This window comes from Protobothrops mucrosquamatus, unplaced genomic scaffold (genome assembly GCF_001527695.2).
Source record: "Protobothrops mucrosquamatus isolate PMUCROS unplaced genomic scaffold, P.Mucros_1.0 scaffold_25, whole genome shotgun sequence".
In the NCBI taxonomy this organism is placed as follows: domain Eukaryota; kingdom Metazoa; phylum Chordata; class Lepidosauria; order Squamata; family Viperidae; genus Protobothrops; species Protobothrops mucrosquamatus.
The window spans coordinates 754188-772991 of record NW_015386101.1 but is presented as its reverse complement, the minus strand read 5'-3'; the positions used below and the strand labels follow the sequence as shown (position 1 = coordinate 772991).

General features: G+C 39.3%; 1 protein-coding gene across 1 annotated transcript in view; it reads right to left on the bottom strand.

The window, feature by feature from the left end:
* COL4A5 (collagen type IV alpha 5 chain) overlaps positions 1 to 18804 on the bottom strand; it is a 135404-nt gene that overhangs the window by 55015 nt on the left and 61585 nt on the right. Inside the window, exons 8-21 of the mRNA XM_029282931.1 lie at positions 18422 to 18448; positions 16248 to 16328; positions 14967 to 15029; positions 14051 to 14086; positions 13598 to 13639; positions 13392 to 13484; positions 12089 to 12142; positions 11934 to 11990; positions 9959 to 10003; positions 9804 to 9857; positions 9658 to 9699; positions 7758 to 7890; positions 6195 to 6368; positions 3005 to 3088 (exon numbers count right to left, since the gene is read on the bottom strand). Coding sequence (XP_029138764.1) covers positions 3005 to 3088; positions 6195 to 6368; positions 7758 to 7890; positions 9658 to 9699; positions 9804 to 9857; positions 9959 to 10003; positions 11934 to 11990; positions 12089 to 12142; positions 13392 to 13484; positions 13598 to 13639; positions 14051 to 14086; positions 14967 to 15029; positions 16248 to 16328; positions 18422 to 18448 — 985 coding nt within the window. The remainder of the gene's footprint in view (positions 1 to 3004; positions 3089 to 6194; positions 6369 to 7757; positions 7891 to 9657; positions 9700 to 9803; positions 9858 to 9958; positions 10004 to 11933; positions 11991 to 12088; positions 12143 to 13391; positions 13485 to 13597; positions 13640 to 14050; positions 14087 to 14966; positions 15030 to 16247; positions 16329 to 18421; positions 18449 to 18804) is intronic.

Sequence of the window (18804 nt, the reverse complement as noted above, 5' to 3'; positions counted from 1 at the left end):
AAATGGTATAGGGTTTCCTGCCTGAGCAGGGGGTTGGACTAGATGACCTCCAAGGTCCCTTCCAACTTTATTATTATTATTATTATTATTATTATTATTATTATTATTATTATTATTATTATTATTATTATTATTATTATTATTATTATTATTATTATTATTATGGATCATCGCACAGTCAGCCAGATGTTCAGACTGGCATTTTGTCTACCTATTGAGTCCTTACCAAGGACCTGGGATAGGCAGATGTGGATGTTTGATGGTATTACAGATATCATTGCAGGATGGAGGCGGTTCCTAGTAAGGCCGCCTTTTGCAATTGACTAATGGCGAATTTGTCAATGCCGATGATGGTGTTCAAGAGGTGCTCCAGTTGTTTTGGGATTGCACCCAAGGCGCCTCTTGCTATTGGTACTACCCTTGCTTGCCTTTGCCACAGTCTTTCTATTTCTATTTGTAAGTCTCTGTATTTTGTTATCTTCTCCAGTTCTTTCTCTGTCTCCAGGCACTGCCACGTCCACGATCCAGACTTTTTTGTCTTTCTTATCGACAATTGTTAAGTCTGGGGTGTTATGTTGCAGGTGCTTGTCTGTTTGAATTCTGAAGTCCCAGAGCAGTTTAACTTTATCATTTTCTATGACTTTCTCTATTTTATGATCCCACCAGTTCTTGCTTACAGGTAAATGATATTTCTTATTATTATTATTATTATTATTATTATTATTATTATTATTATTATTATTATTATTATTATTATTATTATTATTACTACTACTACTACTACTACTACTACTACTATTATTACTACTACTACTACTACTATTATTATTATTATTATTATTATTATTATTATTATTATTATTATTATTATTATTATTATTATTATTACCATGGATCTCAGTCTAATCAAAGAATGAACAATATTTTGGATTTGTACCTTTCTGGCCTCTTTCCCCTGGAAATCCTTGGTCTCCTCGGGTTCCTTCAGGGCCAGGAAGTCCTCGTTCACAAATCAGACCAGCTAAAAGAAAGAAAAACAAATGAGAGTCAGGACACGAGTCACGAAATGAATGCTGGAAAAGTTCAGAGAAACTTCTCACTCTTCAGAAGAGCTTCAAAACCTGCATCCTTGGTCTCCATTCTGAATACCAGGACAAAAAAAATGGACTTTATTTGTTGAGTTATTTCTTAAATTTGCAGGCCACTCAACTCCAGGCAACTCCCAAGTTAAAAAAAAACATTTTAAAAATACAGTAAAAATCAAAAGAATAAAAAGAGAGGGGAAATTAAGGGGGAATTAAGCTTAAATAAGAACTTTGAAAATAAGATATATAGCATTCTCACGGCTGCTCGATTGGCGTATGCACAAAACTGGAGGAATAAAGAAATTCCAACAGAAGGAGAGATTTTATATAAAATCCTATCGTGTGCTGATATGGATAGGCTCACAATGGAAATGAAGGACAAGACAGAGTCAGATTACTTTGAAATCTGGGACAAATTCTACTGGTGTGAATCAAGGAGAACTGTTCAGGTTTTACATTAGTGTTAAGATAGAGATATATAAAACTGTATGATAGTATATAGAGAAACAAATTAGNTATTATATCTAGATATTTATTCATTTACAATGCTTTTGTAAATAGTGGTGTACAGCAGAAGCAGAGTCGACTGATATGACCTCAAGAAATGCTTGTTTTGTTTTTGTCAGGCAACAGAACACACCCTCCCCAATTTTGTGGCACACCACCACTGAAATCATAAGGAGTTTCAAAAGCAAGCTTGTGAATGTTACAGGTGCTTCAACACTAGCAGCAATGACAAAATACAAATTCCAAACCAATACCAGATGTTGAGACTCTAGAAGAGTGCAGAGAAGAGCAACAAAGATGATTAGGGGACTGGAGCCTAAAACATAAGAGGAACGGTTGCTGGAAATGGGTATGTCTAGTTTAATGAAGAGAAGGACGAGGGGTGACATGATAGCAGTGTTCTAATATCTCAGGGGCTGCCACAAAGAACAGGGAGTCAAGCTATTTTCCAAAGCGCTTGAAGGCAGGACAGGAAGCAACGGATGGAAACTAACCAAGGAGAGAAGCAACCTAGAACTAAGGAGAAACTTCCTGACAGTTAGAACAATTAACCAGTGGAACAACCTGCCTCCAGAAGCAGTCAATGCTCCAACACTGTAAGCTTTTAAGAAGAGACTGGACAGCCATTTGTCTGAAATGGTATAGGGTTTCCTGCCTGAGCAGGGGGTTGGACTAGATGACCTCCAAGGTCCCTTCCAACTTTATTATTATTACTACTACTATTATTATTATTATTATTATTATTATTATTATTATTATTATTATTATTATTATGGATCATCGCACAGTCAGCCAGATGTTCAGACTGGCATTTTGTCTACCTATTGAGTCCTTACCAAGGACCTGGGATAGGCAGATGTGGATGTTTGATGGTATTACAGATATCGTTGCAGGATGGAGGCGGTTCCTAGTAAGGCCGCCTTTTGCAATTGACTAATGGCGAATTTGTCAATGCCGATGATGGTGTTCAAGAGGTGCTCCAGTTGTTTTGGGATTGCACCCAAGGCGCCTCTTGCTATTGGTACTACCCTTGCTTGCCTTTGCCACAGTCTTTCTATTTCTATTTGTAAGTCTCTGTATTTTGTTATCTTCTCCAGTTCTTTCTCTGTCTCCAGGCACTGCCACGTCCACGATCCAGACTTTTTTGTCTTTCTTATTGACAATTGTTAAGTCTGGGGTGTTATGTTGCAGGTGCTTGTCTGTTTGAATTCTGAAGTCCCAGAGCAGTTTAACTTTATCATTTTCTATGACTTTCTCTATTTTATGATCCCACCAGTTCTTGCTTACAGGTAAATGATATTTCTTCTTATTATTATTATTACTATTATTATTATTATTACTACTATTATTATTATTATTATTACCATGGATCTCAGTCTAATCAAAGAATGAACAATATTTTGGATTTGTACCTTTCTGGCCTCTTTCCCCTGGAAATCCTTGGTCTCCTCGGGTTCCTTCAGGGCCAGGAAGTCCTCGTTCACAAATCAGACCAGCTAAAAGAAAGAAAAACAAATGAGAGTCAGGACACGAGTCACGAAATGAATGCTGGAAAAGTTCAGAGAAACTTCTCACTCTTCAGAAGAGCTTCAAAACTTGCATCCTTGGTCTCCATTCTGAATACCAGGACAAAAAAAATGGACTTTATTTGTTGAGTTATTTCTTAAATTTGCAGGCCACTCAACTCCAGGCAACTCCCAAGTTAAAAAAAAACATTTTAAAAATACAGTAAAAATCAAAAGAATAAAAAGAGAGGGGAAATTAAGGGGGAATTAAGCTTAAATAAGAACTTTGAAAATAAGATATATAGCATTCTCACGGCTGCTAGATTGGCGTATGCACAAAACTGGAGGAATAAAGAAATTCCAACAGAAGAAGAGATTTTATATAAAATCCTATCGTGTGCTGATATGGATAGGCTCACAATGGAAATGAAGGACAAGACAGAGTCAGATTACTTTGAAATCTGGGACAAATTCTACTGGTGTGAATCAAGGAGAACTGTTCAGGTTTTACATTAGTGTTAAGATAGAGATATATAAAACTGTATGATAGTATATAGAGAAACAAATTAGAGACTGTATTGTATAGAAAAATATGTATATATAGAGATTAAGAATTATATGTATGATGAGGAACAAATTATTAGGAATACATACACTGGAATGTTACGTTATGTCCATCTTTGTTTTAACTGTTTTATAAATAAAAAACTTTTTTTAAAAAAAGAAAATAAGATATATAGCGATTTAACAAATTAACTTTTGCAAATATAAGTGAAATATAAACTGATCAGAGAAGATGTTGTAGGTAGAGGTCATAAGATAGATAAGCAGTATAGTATTTTTTATAACACATGAAATATAAAAACATTGGGATGGGGAATCTAAATGCAAAATCTGAATATTTAGATGATTAATATTGAGCAAATTATGACTGATAAGAATTGTCTGAATATTAAGGGGAAATTAAGCTTAAATAAGAACTATGAGAATAGGATATATGGTGAACTAATAAGATGATTTTTTAGAAAAATAACACGTTGATAAGAAAAAATGTCATACGTGAACATTATTATTATTTGTACAAACATGAAAAAAATGTTTATATTTAACCATTTATGCATTGAAAATATTAAGAATGATATTTTTTTAAGGTTGAAGAAGGAGAATATTATTGGGAGAAGGAAAGATCAAAGTAATACACTATTAATTAATATATTAAGCATGGAATTACAAAAAATAATTATTATTGACTGTTAATTAACTACTATTGATTGTTGCTGTTTTTAAATATATGAACCAAGACAACACGCTGTACACCAGGCACTAATGATTGTTACTGTAAAAAATTTAAAAAAAAACATTTCTTAAAAAAAAGAATAAAAAGAGTGTTTGGGCGCTTTCCTGGTGAGTTTGGACTACAACTCTTAGAATAGAGTCTTAATGGACAATCACTTAAATATGAGCCAGCAGTGTGCTGCAGCTGCCAAAAAAGCCAACACAGTGCTAGGCTGCATTAACAGAGGGATAGAATCAAGATCACGTGAAGTATTAATACCACTTTACAAGGCCTTGGTAAGGCCACACTTGGAATACTGCATCCAGTTTTGGTCACCATGATGTAAAAAAGATGTTGAGACTCTAGAAAGAGTACAGAGAAGAGCAACAAAGATGATTAGGGGATTGGAGGCTAAAACATATAAGGAACGGTTGCTGGAATGGGGTATGTCTAGTTTAACGAAGAGAAGGAAGAGGGGGGACATAATAGCAGTCTTCCAATATCTCAGGGGCTGCCCCAAAGAAGAGGGAGTCAAGCTATTTTCCAAAGCGCCTGAAGGCAGGACAAGAAGCAACGGATGGAAACTAGTCAAGGAGAGAAGCAACCTAGAACTAAGGAGAAACTTCCTGACAGTTAGAACAATTAACCAGTGGAACAACCTGCCTCCAGAAGCGGTAAATGCGCCAACACTGGAAGTTTTTAAGAAGAGATTGGACAAGCATTGAACTGAAATGGTATAGAGTCTCCTGCCTGAGCAGGGGGTTGGACTAGATGACCTCCAAGGTCCCTTCCAACTTTATTACTATTATTATTATTATTATTATTATTAATTCTTGGAGGCACAGTCAACATGGTGGAATATCAGGATCCTGGATTGAACCAATCAATAATATTTATTTGGTCAGTGACCAGCAAAAAAGTAAAAGAATAAAAACAGAGTGAAGCAAATCAACACAATAATATACTAGCAAAATGGATCAGATCTTAATGTTAATACAGTTGTTACCCAGATGAACAATCTAAAATATTAATAAGTATGAAATAAAAACTATATATCCCCTAACAATTTATTAGTTAAGAGGTCATCATAACCCTGTCCCTGACGTTCAGCTAATACGGACTGAAATCAATTGTTGGATTTTTTTAACAGATACCAATAATTATCATTTTCCTCATGTGCACAGCTGGACCTTTAGTAAGGGAGACGCTGGATGGCACTTGGACCCAGATTAGATTGTGAGTCCATGAATCTCAGCTAATATGGACCAGATATAAATACCTCACTGAGCATTTTCAATAGATACTGGTAGTTACGAGTAGTCCTCCGTTTTCAACTATTTAGTTAGTGACCACAGTTATAACGGGCACGGGAAAAAGTGACTTATGACCGGTTTTCATACTTATGACCATTGCAGTATCCCCAGTCACGTGATCCAAAATTGATTGTTGGCAACTGGCGTGTACTTATGACGGTTGCACTGTACCGGGGTTGTTGTTATTGTTGTTGTTATTATTATTATTATTATTATTGATCACCGCATAGTCAGCCAGATGTTCAGACTGGATTTGGGATTTTTGTCTACCTATTGAGTCCTTATTATTACTATTATTACTATTATTACTATTATTACTATTATTACTATTATTATTGTTGTTATTATTATTATTATTATTATTATTATTATCTGCTATCTTTCAAATGCACACATATTCACACATATTGGTCAACACAGTCCTAACGCCTGATGGACAGTAGGTTGTGGAAACTGACCGAGATGGGTGATCAGCAATTGATGAGTGATGATCAGAAATATTACTTACCAGGTGGAATGGTTGACCCTGGTGGTCCCCGGGGCCCTGGTGGTCCTGGGCGCCCTGGTTGACCATCAATTCCTGGCTGTCCTGGTATAGCGATCCCAGGAAGGCCCTGATCCCCTTTCTGTCCCCTTTCACCAGATAATCCAGGTGGACCAGGAGGACCTACCCTTGCAACTCCTACAGTGAGAAAAATGATTATAAAGGGGAGATTAGACTGGAACAGAAAGATATATCAGATGTGCAACTGTCTTTTTTTTTTTTATAAAGGTTTTTATTGAGTTTTATAAGGTTGGGGAAGGGGTAGGACCAGGATAGGGATTAAGGTTCGGGGTGGGGTTAGGATCAGGATTGGGGTTGGGAAAGGATTGGGAACAACATTGGGGTTGCCCCCCAGTAACATTTTCAAGCTTTAGCAAACAGACTATTGTCCGGGTACATATGCTCAGTTAACACTAATTAATACAACAGTAAATAGCTGTAGTGAATATGATAAACAATAATCATATACCATTTCAGTTGGTCAATACATATCATTCTTCTTACTAATATATATTCAAAATAACATATCACATTCATTTCTCACTAGTTCGTTTTCCTAACCATTGGTAAAAATTTATCCCATGTTTTAAAATAAACTGAATCTTCTTTCTCTTTAATCTCTAAGGTTAGTCTATCCATTTCGGCACACTCTAAAATTTTCTTTATTAAGATCTCTTCAGTTGGTAAGTTTTCATTTTTCCAGTATTGGGCAAATATTATTCTCGCTGCTGTCAATACATGCAATATTAAATACTCATTCTCCTTCTCGTACTTAGCTCCTCAATATTCCTAACAAAAACAGTCCTGGTTTAAATTCTATCTGTATTTTAGTCATCTTTTCCAGCCATGTATGTACCTTAAGCCAAAACCTTTTTCGCTTTAGGGCAGTGGTGGCGAACCTATGGCACGGGTGCCAGAGGCGGCACTCAGAGCCCTCTCTGTGGGCACGTGCGCCGTCGCCCCAGTCCTAGGCCTTCAGCTGGGTTTTATAAAACCTTTTCGCTTTAGGCCTCTGCCGCCGTGTGCAAAAAAAAAAAAGGGTTCAATCAATCAGTCAATTTCAACTTCTCGAGGAAAAAAAAAAGATCTCGCAAAGTTGGAATTGATTGATTGAACTTTTTAGTCCCACCCAGTCTGCCATTACCACTGCAGCCACGCCCAGCCAATGGGCCACACCCAGCCAATGGGCCACACCCACCCGACACCCGACGATGCATAAGTGGGTTTTGCGTTGCGGTTTGGGCACCCGGACTCTAAAAGGTTCGCCATCACTGCTTTAGGGCATACCCACCAGATATGGTAGTAAGTACCTGGCCTTTGTTTACATTTCCAGCAATTATTCGAAGTATTTTTAAACATTTTGGCTAATCTTACTGGTGTCATATGCCATCTATAAAACATTTGATACACATTTTCTTTATATGAAACTGCTTTAGTCAATTTAATATTTCTATCCCATATTTTTTTTGCCAATCTGATGTGCTACTGTCTTGAAGCTCAACTTTAGGGAAAGATGCACTCTCTTACCTGGGGTGCCTGGTAAACCAGGAGGGCCCGGGGAGCCAGGATAACCACGATCTCCTTTGCTTCCAGGATAGCCCGCAAAACCTTTGCTACCTTTTGGTCCCACTGTTGTACCAGTATCCGGCCTTGGAATCACCTGACGATGTAGCCCAAGGAGCAAGGAAGAATGTTATATAAATGTAGGGCATGAAAGAAACAAACTACATTGGAATCTTTCCCCCGAGAGTTTCAAATAATTCCATAATTCCCACTCCAAAAACGTAACTATGGCTGAACCATTCCTGGAACCCAGGTGATTTATCTTCAGCACTTCAGCCAGAATATGGGAAACAGTAATCAATACTTGTGGATATTTTTCTTAATCTTCTATCAACGCTAGCAGGCAGGGAATTTATTGGCCTGTCTTTATTGGCCCCAAACAGTGTTTCTCCAGTTGGCCAGCTCCCAGATTTGATACATTAAAAGCAAAAGTCTGAAAAGGTTTTCAAAGCTCGAATACAAGCAGGAGATTAATCTCCCTGTTGTCAGGTTCTGAAATCAAAATCCTCTCAGAATTTTCTTTAACAAGATTTATTAAAAGCAAAGCAAATAAATTTACAAGGATCATAACAACGGGTTTGCTTGCTCATCAGAACCCATTTGACCTCTCTCTGCCTCTTAAGGCAGAGACTTAGTGAAGCTATTATTATTATTATTATTATTATTATTATTATTATTATTATTATTATTATTATTATTATTATTAATAATAATAATAATAATAATAATAATAATAATAATATTCTAACAACTAGCAGAATAAATTGCAGAATGTAATATTCATTCTTCTATTACTTTTTAATACAATTGTGATAAATCTAAAACAGTGGGGTCCTTGGTGCTCTCTGAGTTTGGTGACTTTCTTGCAGACATTTCATTACCAAACTAGATAATGTCATCAACACTAGAAGGGGTAGGGATTGCTCTCCATTTAGACCAGTGTTTCTCAACCTTGGCAACTTTACGATGTGTGGACTTCAACTCCCAAAATTCTCCAGCTAGCTAGCTGGAGAATTCTGGGAGTTGAAGTCCACACATCGTAAAGTTGCCAAGGTTGAGAAATACTGATTTAGACTCTAATGGCTTGCCCTGTCAAATCTAAACATTAACTGGTATAAAATAAATAATAAAATTATATATCCCCTGTATTACAGTTTGTAAACATGGGGGGAAAGAACCACCGAGGCTCTTTTGTTGGTGTGTGTGTGTGTGTGTGTGTGTGTGTGTGTGTGTGTGAAAAATCTACATTCGCTTTAATGTATTACAGGTAGTTCTCAACTTACAACCACAACTGAGCTCAAATTTTCTCTTGTTGAGTTTTGCCCAATTTTATGAGCTTTTTTTTTTGCCGCAATTGTTAACTGAATCACTGCAGTTGTTAAGTTAGTAACACACTTCTTAAGTGACTCTGGGTTCCTCATTGACTTTGCTTGTTAAAAGGTGACCACATGATCCTGGGATACTGCAACAGTGATAAATGCATGCCAGTTGCCAAGGATCTGAATTTTGATCCCGTGACCATAGGAACGCTACTTTTTTCAGTGCTGATATAACTTTGGTCACTAAACGAATGGCTGTAAGTTGAGAACGACCTGCAAAAGAAACATTTTAAGCTGGTCGTTCTTCTGAATATTGCAATAGCTTTAAAGTGTGAGGAAGCAAGCCAATGCGATACCCTTCCCAATTAGGACAAAAGCAAGAACAAACTTTGCATTGCAAGGTTGCATTGCCATGTTTTAAATTACAGGATGGCAAAAGAAAAAGTTCCAAAAGATGTTAAGTGAAGAAATACCCTCGAAATGGGAAAAATCTGCCTGAAGTGCAAGTTAAAGGAGGAGGCAGAAGAGACAGGATAAGGACTTACCTGTCCAGGTGGGCCAGTTAAACCAGTTTCTCCTTTTTGACCCTGCCAACAAAATAAATATCTCAAAATCTTGTTTCCTGAGAAAGCAGATCCGGGGGGGGGGGCTCCCACCTATTCCTAGGAAGATTCTGAACTGCACAACTTACTTTCTCTCCATCTCTTCCCGGGATGCCATGCATGCCAGGATCACCGGGAGAACCCTGGGCAAGAGCGATTGAAAAACAAAAACAAAAACCTCTCAATCCCAGAAATATTTCATATCTGCACATTTCCAAATGAAGGAAAGATAGAAAAAACTTACAGGCAAACCTGTCAATCCGGGGTCCCCGTCTTTTCCTGGCTTCCCCTTTGAAAGAAAACACAGAGAAAAGCGTTAAACAATGACGAAGCTGGAAGACGGGCCTGGCACTGGAGCTGGCAGTCGAAGCCTGAAAAATGGAGGTTTAGGTAAATACCACAAATCCACATTAGTTAGCAGGAACCCTTAAAGTAAGTGTCAAGCTGAAAACAGGACGAGGAGTGCCAGCCTGAAGCTATTCTCTCCCATGGCATGAATGGATTTCATTTCCCCAGAAAAGATAGCATAGATAACTGTTTCCACCCCCACACACTAATTTCTACTCTGCAGCTGGACAACAAATCAGAGCCCTCCAATGTCAGAGCATTCCAGCCCCTTCTTTTTATTCTCAGAGTTTTATTTTTATGACCCTGTAATCCTTTTATTTGTGGTAGAGTGAGGGCGACTGAATGGAGCTGAACGTTTACTCGCCGGATGCCCTTCCTGACACCTACGCGGAGTTTGCAACAGATATTTTCTCTTTGCCCCCCTGATAGTGAAACATCTGGTCCTGTTTAGGATTGAACTCTCAAGCTTCTGAGTGGGAGGTGAGTGTCTTCACCACTAGGCCTCCACTCCACTCACTTCTTCTTCCCAGATAAGTTCTGTTAAATTTAAAAATCATTTTGGAATGGTGACAAAATCCACCAGCACTGGATTTCCTTCTTCTAAATAATAATAATAATAATAATAACTTTATCATGGTCATAGACCAGCAATAGACATCACTTTTTACAATATGTTAAGAAAAAATAATAAAAAATAAAAACAGTACTGACATTAATAGTAAATAATAACATCCCTGTTAAGAAAATACATGTTCTCAAAATGTGAGGGTCACTCCCTAGTTTACGTGAGTGGAAAGCCGATAAGCGTGTGAGTAAATATAATGTTCCAAACATTATTAGAGATATCTCCAAAAAATTGGCACAAGTTGACGGCTATAGATCTGTAACCAATTTTTTTTCTTGTGGACATTGCCACAACACAGTATTTTGCCACTGCCTGCGTGATAGAAGGGTTTGAGTCCTGGAGGAGAAAGCCTACATAAAAATTGTCTGTCCTCCCTGGCAATCTCTCTAATAAGGGGAGAATATATGCTGACCTACAAACTCGGTATAACTCACAGTACAGTAAAACATGTGAGATGTCTTCGACTTCTCCTTTACCACATATACATAGCCGTTCTGCCATTGGTGTTCTCTTATACCTGCCCTGGAGGAGTGCTGAGGGAAGAATGTTAAATCTGGCTCTGAAGAAAGCTATTCTTTGTTTTGGGAAGGTCAGATCATTCAGATATCTTGCCGATTCCCACATACCCTGTTTGATTCTATCCCTACTGTGGCAAGGCAACCTATTTAGTTCTTCTTGGAACTCCATGTCCTTTATTCTATTGGATACTACTTGCTTTGCTTGGTCAAAGCCTAGGGACATTAAGAATACCGAAGAGAGCCCATAAGAGCCCAGTATATGGTCTATCCTTCTTCTAAATCTCTAAAAACATGCATCTGATAGGAAAATGGAGGTTTACTGGTATCACGGTCACCACAATTCAAATAAAATGGAGAGAGAAATTCACTGGTCGGAAAGCACAAATGACATCTTTATTTTTTGCACGTTGTTTCCAGTTTCTGTTCCAAAGACCACATCAGGGAGAAAGAAATCCTTTGGATTCATTAATCCAGATTAGAAGTTAAACGTTGAGGTCTCTTTGTGAACCTGCATTGACTGTGGTTGTGTTCGTGCACTTTTTCAATGGCCTCTTTCTCATTCAGGGACAACGGTTAACTGATCCAGGAAGGTTCCACCCATACCAACTCTTAAACAGATCATAGGAGAAAGGAAAAATGTCTTACCCCACATTTGGTGGCCCAACCTGAACTCCCAAAACTATACATGGTTTGGAAAGGTAAATATCAGGTTCCAAGAAGCTACTTACTCTTTTGCCTGGTTCTCCTTGCTCACCTTTTTCACCTTTTCCACCCCCAGAAGGGCCCTGGAAATCAGAAAAGCACCTCATTATCAATTAAGAGGGACCCAACCTTGGGAGAATCCCAATGCCCCTCCACAAACAAAGCCAAGGAAAGTACTCACAGGAAGCCCGGAGGGCCCCGGAGGCCCTGGGGGGCCTGGGTCACCTGCAACACCCTACCAAGAGCAAAGGGAAATGGTTACAAATCCGTCCTGAGGGTCTGATCAAGTTCTACCTTCAGATTTTGTGGGCAAATCGGCGCTCAATTTCCGTGGAAAGTATTGTCAATTATTATAGAGGAGGCAACCTTTGTTTTACTTATTTGTATCCTGCCTTCATTATTGTTACAAACAACTCAAGGCAGCAGACATATCCAACACACCTTCCCTTTTCTAGTTATCCCACAACCTTGTGAGATGAGTTGGGCTGAGACAGCTTTCATGCGTAAAGTAATACTAGAACTCACTGTCTCCTTGTGACTGGCTCATACCCAGATGCTTTCATGCCTAAGGCAGGACTAGAATTCCTGGGACCTGTTTTCTAGCCTACTGCCTTAACACTAGACCAATTTATCTACCGTAAATGCCATCTATGTCTCTCATGATGTTTTCCAAACACCATGATTTTTGATTTAGATTTACTGATGGTTAGGGAGTTGTCCTGGCAATAGGAGTTAAACCTTCTTAATAGCCTAAGCCAGTGATGGCGAACCTTTTAGAGACCGAGTGCCCAAACTGCAACCCCAAACCCACTTATGCTTCGTCGAGTGCCGGGTGGGTGTGGCCCATTGGCTGGGTGTGGCTGCGGTGGAAACGGCAGACTGGGTGGGACTAAAAGTTCAATCAATCGATTCCAACTTGCAAGATCTTTTTTTTTCCCATGAGAAGTTGAAATTGATTGATTGATTGAACCTTTTTTTTTTTTGCACACGGCGGTGGAGGCCTAAAGTGAAAAGGTTTTATAAAACCCAGCTGAAGGCCTAGGACTGGGGCGACGGCGCATGTGCCCACAGAGAGGGCTCTGAGTGCCGCCTCTGGCACCTGTGCCATAGGTTCGCCACCACTGGCCTACGCAATCCTACTTGTGATAATGCTGGTAAGAGCTGGAGGATGGTCCAGTGTGACCCATCAACTGGGTAATTGAGTGAGAAGGGTGGATGCTCAGATACTATAGGAGAAGAGCAGGCAGAGTTGGAGGGCGGAGTTAAACAAGTCATTAATCTAGAGTCCTTTTGTTGCCACAGACAGTCCAAGTCCAACCCTTTCTGAATCCTGTTGACCCTTATCTGATATCAGTTTAGTGTTGAACTTTAGTTAGACTCGAGTGTATAGGTTTGAGCAATAAATCTTCTGAACTGCAATTTAACATGTGGTCTTGATCTTTCGCGGCTGACAGATACCACCAGAACCATTGCCTTTCACTCACCTGATCTCCTTTTTGAAATACTATATCATTATTTCCCGTCTGTTCGCCGATCTGTCCTGGTGGCCCTGGGGGTCCTTGAAGTCCCTGTTCACCCTAACTCCCCCCAAAAGACAGCAAGGCAGATTAGTTGTGTTTGTCATTCCCACAGAAAGAGTCAGCAATCCTGGAAACCAGTTCAAAGGGCCGGTTCAGTATTCCACACTCACTTTTTCTCCTTTGTATCCTTGGAAATTCACGCCCATATTGCCCTGAAAAAGAATGGAAAATAAGGGATACCATGATGAAAAAAGAAATAAAATGAGAATGAGAACGGTGAACCTGGGTTAAATGTTCCTTATGGATCAATATTGATTTCTTTTATGTTTACAGATTTTTCATAGTGATTAGACAGCCTAAAACTCATTGGGTCAATATTTACTTACCTAAAGAGATAAACAGAATGATCACAGGTGGGCAAAACACAGTGGGATTTGATTTCTGACTTCCTACCGGTTTCCCCGTTGACTTTGCTTGTAGGAAGTTGGCAAGGAGTATGGGAAAGCACAACCATGTGGCCACAATTGACCACAGTAGTGCTGCAAGTGGCCACAAGAAGGTTATGGACAAACAGCTGAAGAAATACCTACTAATCACATACAAAAGACTATTATATACTATACCTTAGGACCTGGCAGTCCTGGGGGACCAGGAGGACCCTATTAAAATAAAGAAACTCATTAATTTCCAGGGTTGTTTCTGTACACATGAGAAATACATCTGTAGTTGATAGTACAACGAATGATGAGACACAAGTAAAAATTGTCTCCTGATCCAGTTCCTGTCATCCAGTTTGATTAGGAAAATGATATCAGTCTGATGCTCTAAACCAGGGGTGTCAAACTCGCAACGTCATGTGATGTGTCACGACGTATCGCGCCTTTTTTTCCATTGCCAGCAATGGGGTGAGCATGGTTTCGGCATGACGCACCCGGCCCACGGGCTGGCAGTTTGACACCCCTGCTCTAAACTGAACCCTCCCATCAACCTTCAAAGAGGCCATAGTCTTTGTTAAGGACTGTAGTCCACTAATGACTAGTAGATCACAGATTCCTCTTCTCAAATTGGCTCCCTCTAGATCAGAGGTCCCCAACCTTGGCAACTTTAAGGCTTGTGGACTTTAACTCCCAGAATTCCTCAGCCAGCCAAGCTGGCTGAGGAATTCTGGGAGTTGAAGTCCACAAGCCTTAAAGTTGCCAAGGTTGGAGACCCCTGCTCTAGATGCCAAGCACCCAAAGTATGGTCACATAACCAGGTTGAAGGATAATCTAAACCTTGAATCAGGGTTGTAAATAACACCACTAGTAGATACATCAGACTAAGCAACCGGTCATAAGTTAAGGACTACCTCTATAACTTTGGATAGCAAAAGGAAAAAAAAGAGGCATAGATCCTGCATGGCCATTTTCTCAATCCCTTTACCCCAATCTTCAGAAACGTCCCCTTTCCCCAAACCCCCTCTAACTCATTCACTTCTAGTCTCCTCTGCTCCCACTTATTCCTTCCACTAATTCAACAGAGATAATCAGGGGTCTGTACCGTCAAACCTCGGGGTCCGGGAGGACCAAATGGACCTTCTACACCAGGGGGACCGGCAGAGCCCTAGAAGAATAGGAAAAATTGTTGGATGACGTTTGCCCACAGGAGGCACGTGTTACTTCTGGTTTACGGCAAAAACCACACACTCATAGCAAACCGTTGGTACACTTAACCCTCAGCATTCATTTAAAGACTACGGTGGCCACTTTACAACGGCCATGTTTGCTTAACTGTTTGCTTTCTGCTAAATGTCCCAAAGATGCTTGTCAAAGGGCAACTAGACTTGTGTATGTGTGTGTGTGTGTGTGTGTGTTTTCCTTATAAATGTTTCACTTCTCATCCAAGGAGTTTCTTCAGTTCTTCTTCAGAATGAAGAAGCTTCTTGGATGATAAGTGAAATGTTTTCAAGGAAAAAGAATCAAGAAAGTTCAATTGCCTTTTGGAAACGTATCTTTGGGACAATCATGACTTGGATGACTGAGAATCTCCATAGACCTTCTGCTAATTGTGTTCATCTAGACTAGAGCAGGGGTAGGCAACCTCGGCTCTTTTATGACTTGTGGACTTCAACTCCCAGAATTCCTGAGCCAGCAGGAAACCTCTCCCTTTCTCCTCAGCATGGTTGGCTCAGGAATTCTGGGAGTTGAAGTCCATGAGTCATAAAAGAGACAAGGTTGCCTACCCCTGATCTAGAGAATTATCTGTGGAGGATGCTTTAATTTGATGCCTACATTGGGTAGAGGATTAGACTTGGGGACTGAAACAACTCCTTTCACATTATGGAATTTTATGATTCTGTGAAATAAATGGAAGAATAAAGGACACAGAGAAGAAGGGTTAAATACACTGAGAAACAACTTTCATACATATCCACATTTCTGAACTGAAGCCTTTAATTCAAAAGCCATAAATTAGGAGAATCTTCTGTTCTCTTCATCAGCTGATAGCATTTGCTACAGAACTTAAAAGTCAGGCCCAAAAATACCAAACTCAGCGTGCCCAAAATTAAGCTACCATTTATAGGTTTCTTCTTGAAAACAACTTGGTCTTTCTTCAATCCACAGCGGGAATCTCCTTGTAACTCCTTCAAACTATTTTATATCAGCAGCCATGACTGCATCAAAAAAGCTTTGTTCTGAGAATTTTTTAAAGTTCTGACTTCACATCCAAGCAGCACCTACCTGTTAATATTGCACTATCATTAAAATATTCTGCGTACCACCAAGTTTCTTTAAAAGAAAAAATCCCACTGAAGCACATCAGATGTTTTAGCCAACTTACTTGAATTCCAGGTGGACCGGGAAATCCTGGATCACCTTTCTGTCCAGGGAGGGGAGAGGTGATAATATCTCCTTTTTCACCCTAAAAAGTGAAGATGGGATATGGATTAAGATAGCTACACTCATGATGAAGTTCAAGAAGAAGACGTATCAAAGTGCCAACTGAAGCATTCAAAATAAATCGTCCACCAACTTCTTCGTGTAATCATTTTTCTGCAGGAATACGTTCGTAATATTCAGTGTTCTGACATTTGAGGGGCTGATACAAAGAAGAGGGGGTCAACCTATTTTCCAAAGCAGCAGAAGTCAAGACGAGAATCATGGATAGAAACTGAACAAAGAGAGAAGCAACCTAGAACTAAAGAGAAATCGCTTGACAGTAAGAACAATAACCAGCGGAACAACTTACCTTCAGAAGTTGTGGGTGCTCCATCACTGGAGGCTTTTAAGAAAGGACTGGACAACCATTTGTCTAAAATGGTATAGGGTCTTCTGCTTGACCAGGGGGTTGGACTAGAAGACCTCCCAGGTCCCTTCCAACTCCGTAATTCTGTTATTTATATTTGTTCTTGCAAACTAAACATCCCACAGACATTCTTTTGCTGCATAAAGTACCGATTTATGTTCATGTTAAATTTGTGGCACCAAGGAAAGGTAGAGAGATTGGGGAGAGAAAAGGAAATTAGGGACATTGTGCTTTTTCTTTGGAAAAAAAAAAACTTTATTCAGCTTGAAAATATTACCAGAATGCAATTATGGTTAAATGAAATTTACTTCCAGAAGCACTCAGAAAGGATTTTTTCCCCTAATCCAACCAACAGTCAGACAAACATTTAATTGACTGGGTTGGTCTTTTGTCTCCTGCTTAGGAAACCTCTGAGATTCAATGCAGATACTACATCAAAGCTAGATCAAAGTTTGACAGGATGCCTGAACTGAAGAACGGAGAAGAATAAAAAACAGCTTAAGAGTTGGGTTTGCAACCCATCACGTACATTAGCTAAGGTTCAACATAATGTCCTGAACACGCACACTAAGGCATTAAGCAATAATTTATACTACACTTTTAGACTGGGGCAAGTTGGAGTTCGAAAACCCAGCAGAAGAATAGAAAATGCATGACTATAAATGTTCAGAAAATTAGCGAGGCTGCTGCAAGATGCAAAGTTGCTACCGGTAGCTAAACCGCTTCATTAAATGATTGACCATTATCATCCACTCGGACTTAGAGAACTAGACTTGGTGTCCAGTGATGTTTGGTGAAAACCTTGTTAAATGGGATGTCAGTTTCTTGCATTTGGCTTAGCTGCAGGAGGGCCAAAGAGCCTGTGTGTCATTGAGCATATCGTTTTTTTCTTTAGCAATTTGTAGCTTCAGTGGCTTCTCATATTTTGGTGAAATCTCAGGAGGAGAGACTTTTGTTTTATTTTATTTAGAATATGGGCGCCAAGAAGTGTGAAAAGTGCTGGAAACATTTGCAACAGAAGGGGGGGAAATCCAAATTGCAAAATCCTTCGTCTCTCATAATAATAAAAAAAGCAGAAATACAAAATCTTACAAAGAAAAATAGGACGAGGATGGGAAATTCTAGAAAATCTTTGGTACAATATTGGGGAAAATCTATGAGGCCAATTGTTAGCTGCCACATCATGCTTGCTGTTATGCGACGACTGTCTGCCATGAACTATGGAGAAGGGGGATGAAGGGGAGGAATCCTTGGGAAATTGAAAGTAGATGTGCCTTCTCAAGAAGCTGCTTCAAGGTCACCCAGCTGGAAGGAGGAGGCAGTGACATACCTGAACTGACTGTTAGGAAAACAGCTCGCAAGACTTTAATTGGTGACATTGAGATGGGAAATGAAAGACAGTTAAGGAGGGGAAAGTATAACCAGTTCTGGCTATGCATTATTGCAACACACTTGACCTCTAATAAAAAATATCCCTTTCTCAGCAATTGGAACCAAGGATTGTTTTCTACTAAGAGGTTTAAGTTTGTGGCAGGTCTGACACCATAATGCATCAGTGCCAAAGCTGGCTTGTCAGATCTTTTATTTTAGAAATGTATTTACATCTGATAGCACCCAGATGTAAATCAATGAGAGCGAACCAGGTAATAACAATTAGAGGAAGCAACCTGCTCAAAAGGTTGCTTCTATACTCTAGAAACCAAACTTACCTTCATTCCTAGCAAACCGGCGGGCCCCTGTAGAAAAAGGAGAGAGAACGAATTAAAAATAAGTTGTGGATTCTGTAAACTGCTTTGGCAGGTCTGACTTTCAGTTTCCCTTCTCTTCCACTTTTGTGTAAGGATGGAAAATAATGCTGACTCAGACTGTCTTTTCTAAATCAGTGAAAAAGAGTGAAGTGATGAAAGAATGAACCCAAATACAGGCGATTAAAGCTTAGATAGCTATCTCTCAGCTTAAGCAGCTTTAAGATGTGCTTTTATTTTAAAGGCAACCAGACATTCTGATTTTTCTTTAACACGTTTGGTTTCTCATCCAAGAATCTTCTTCATTTCTAACTGACTAACTTAGAACTGAATAAGAAGCAAAATAT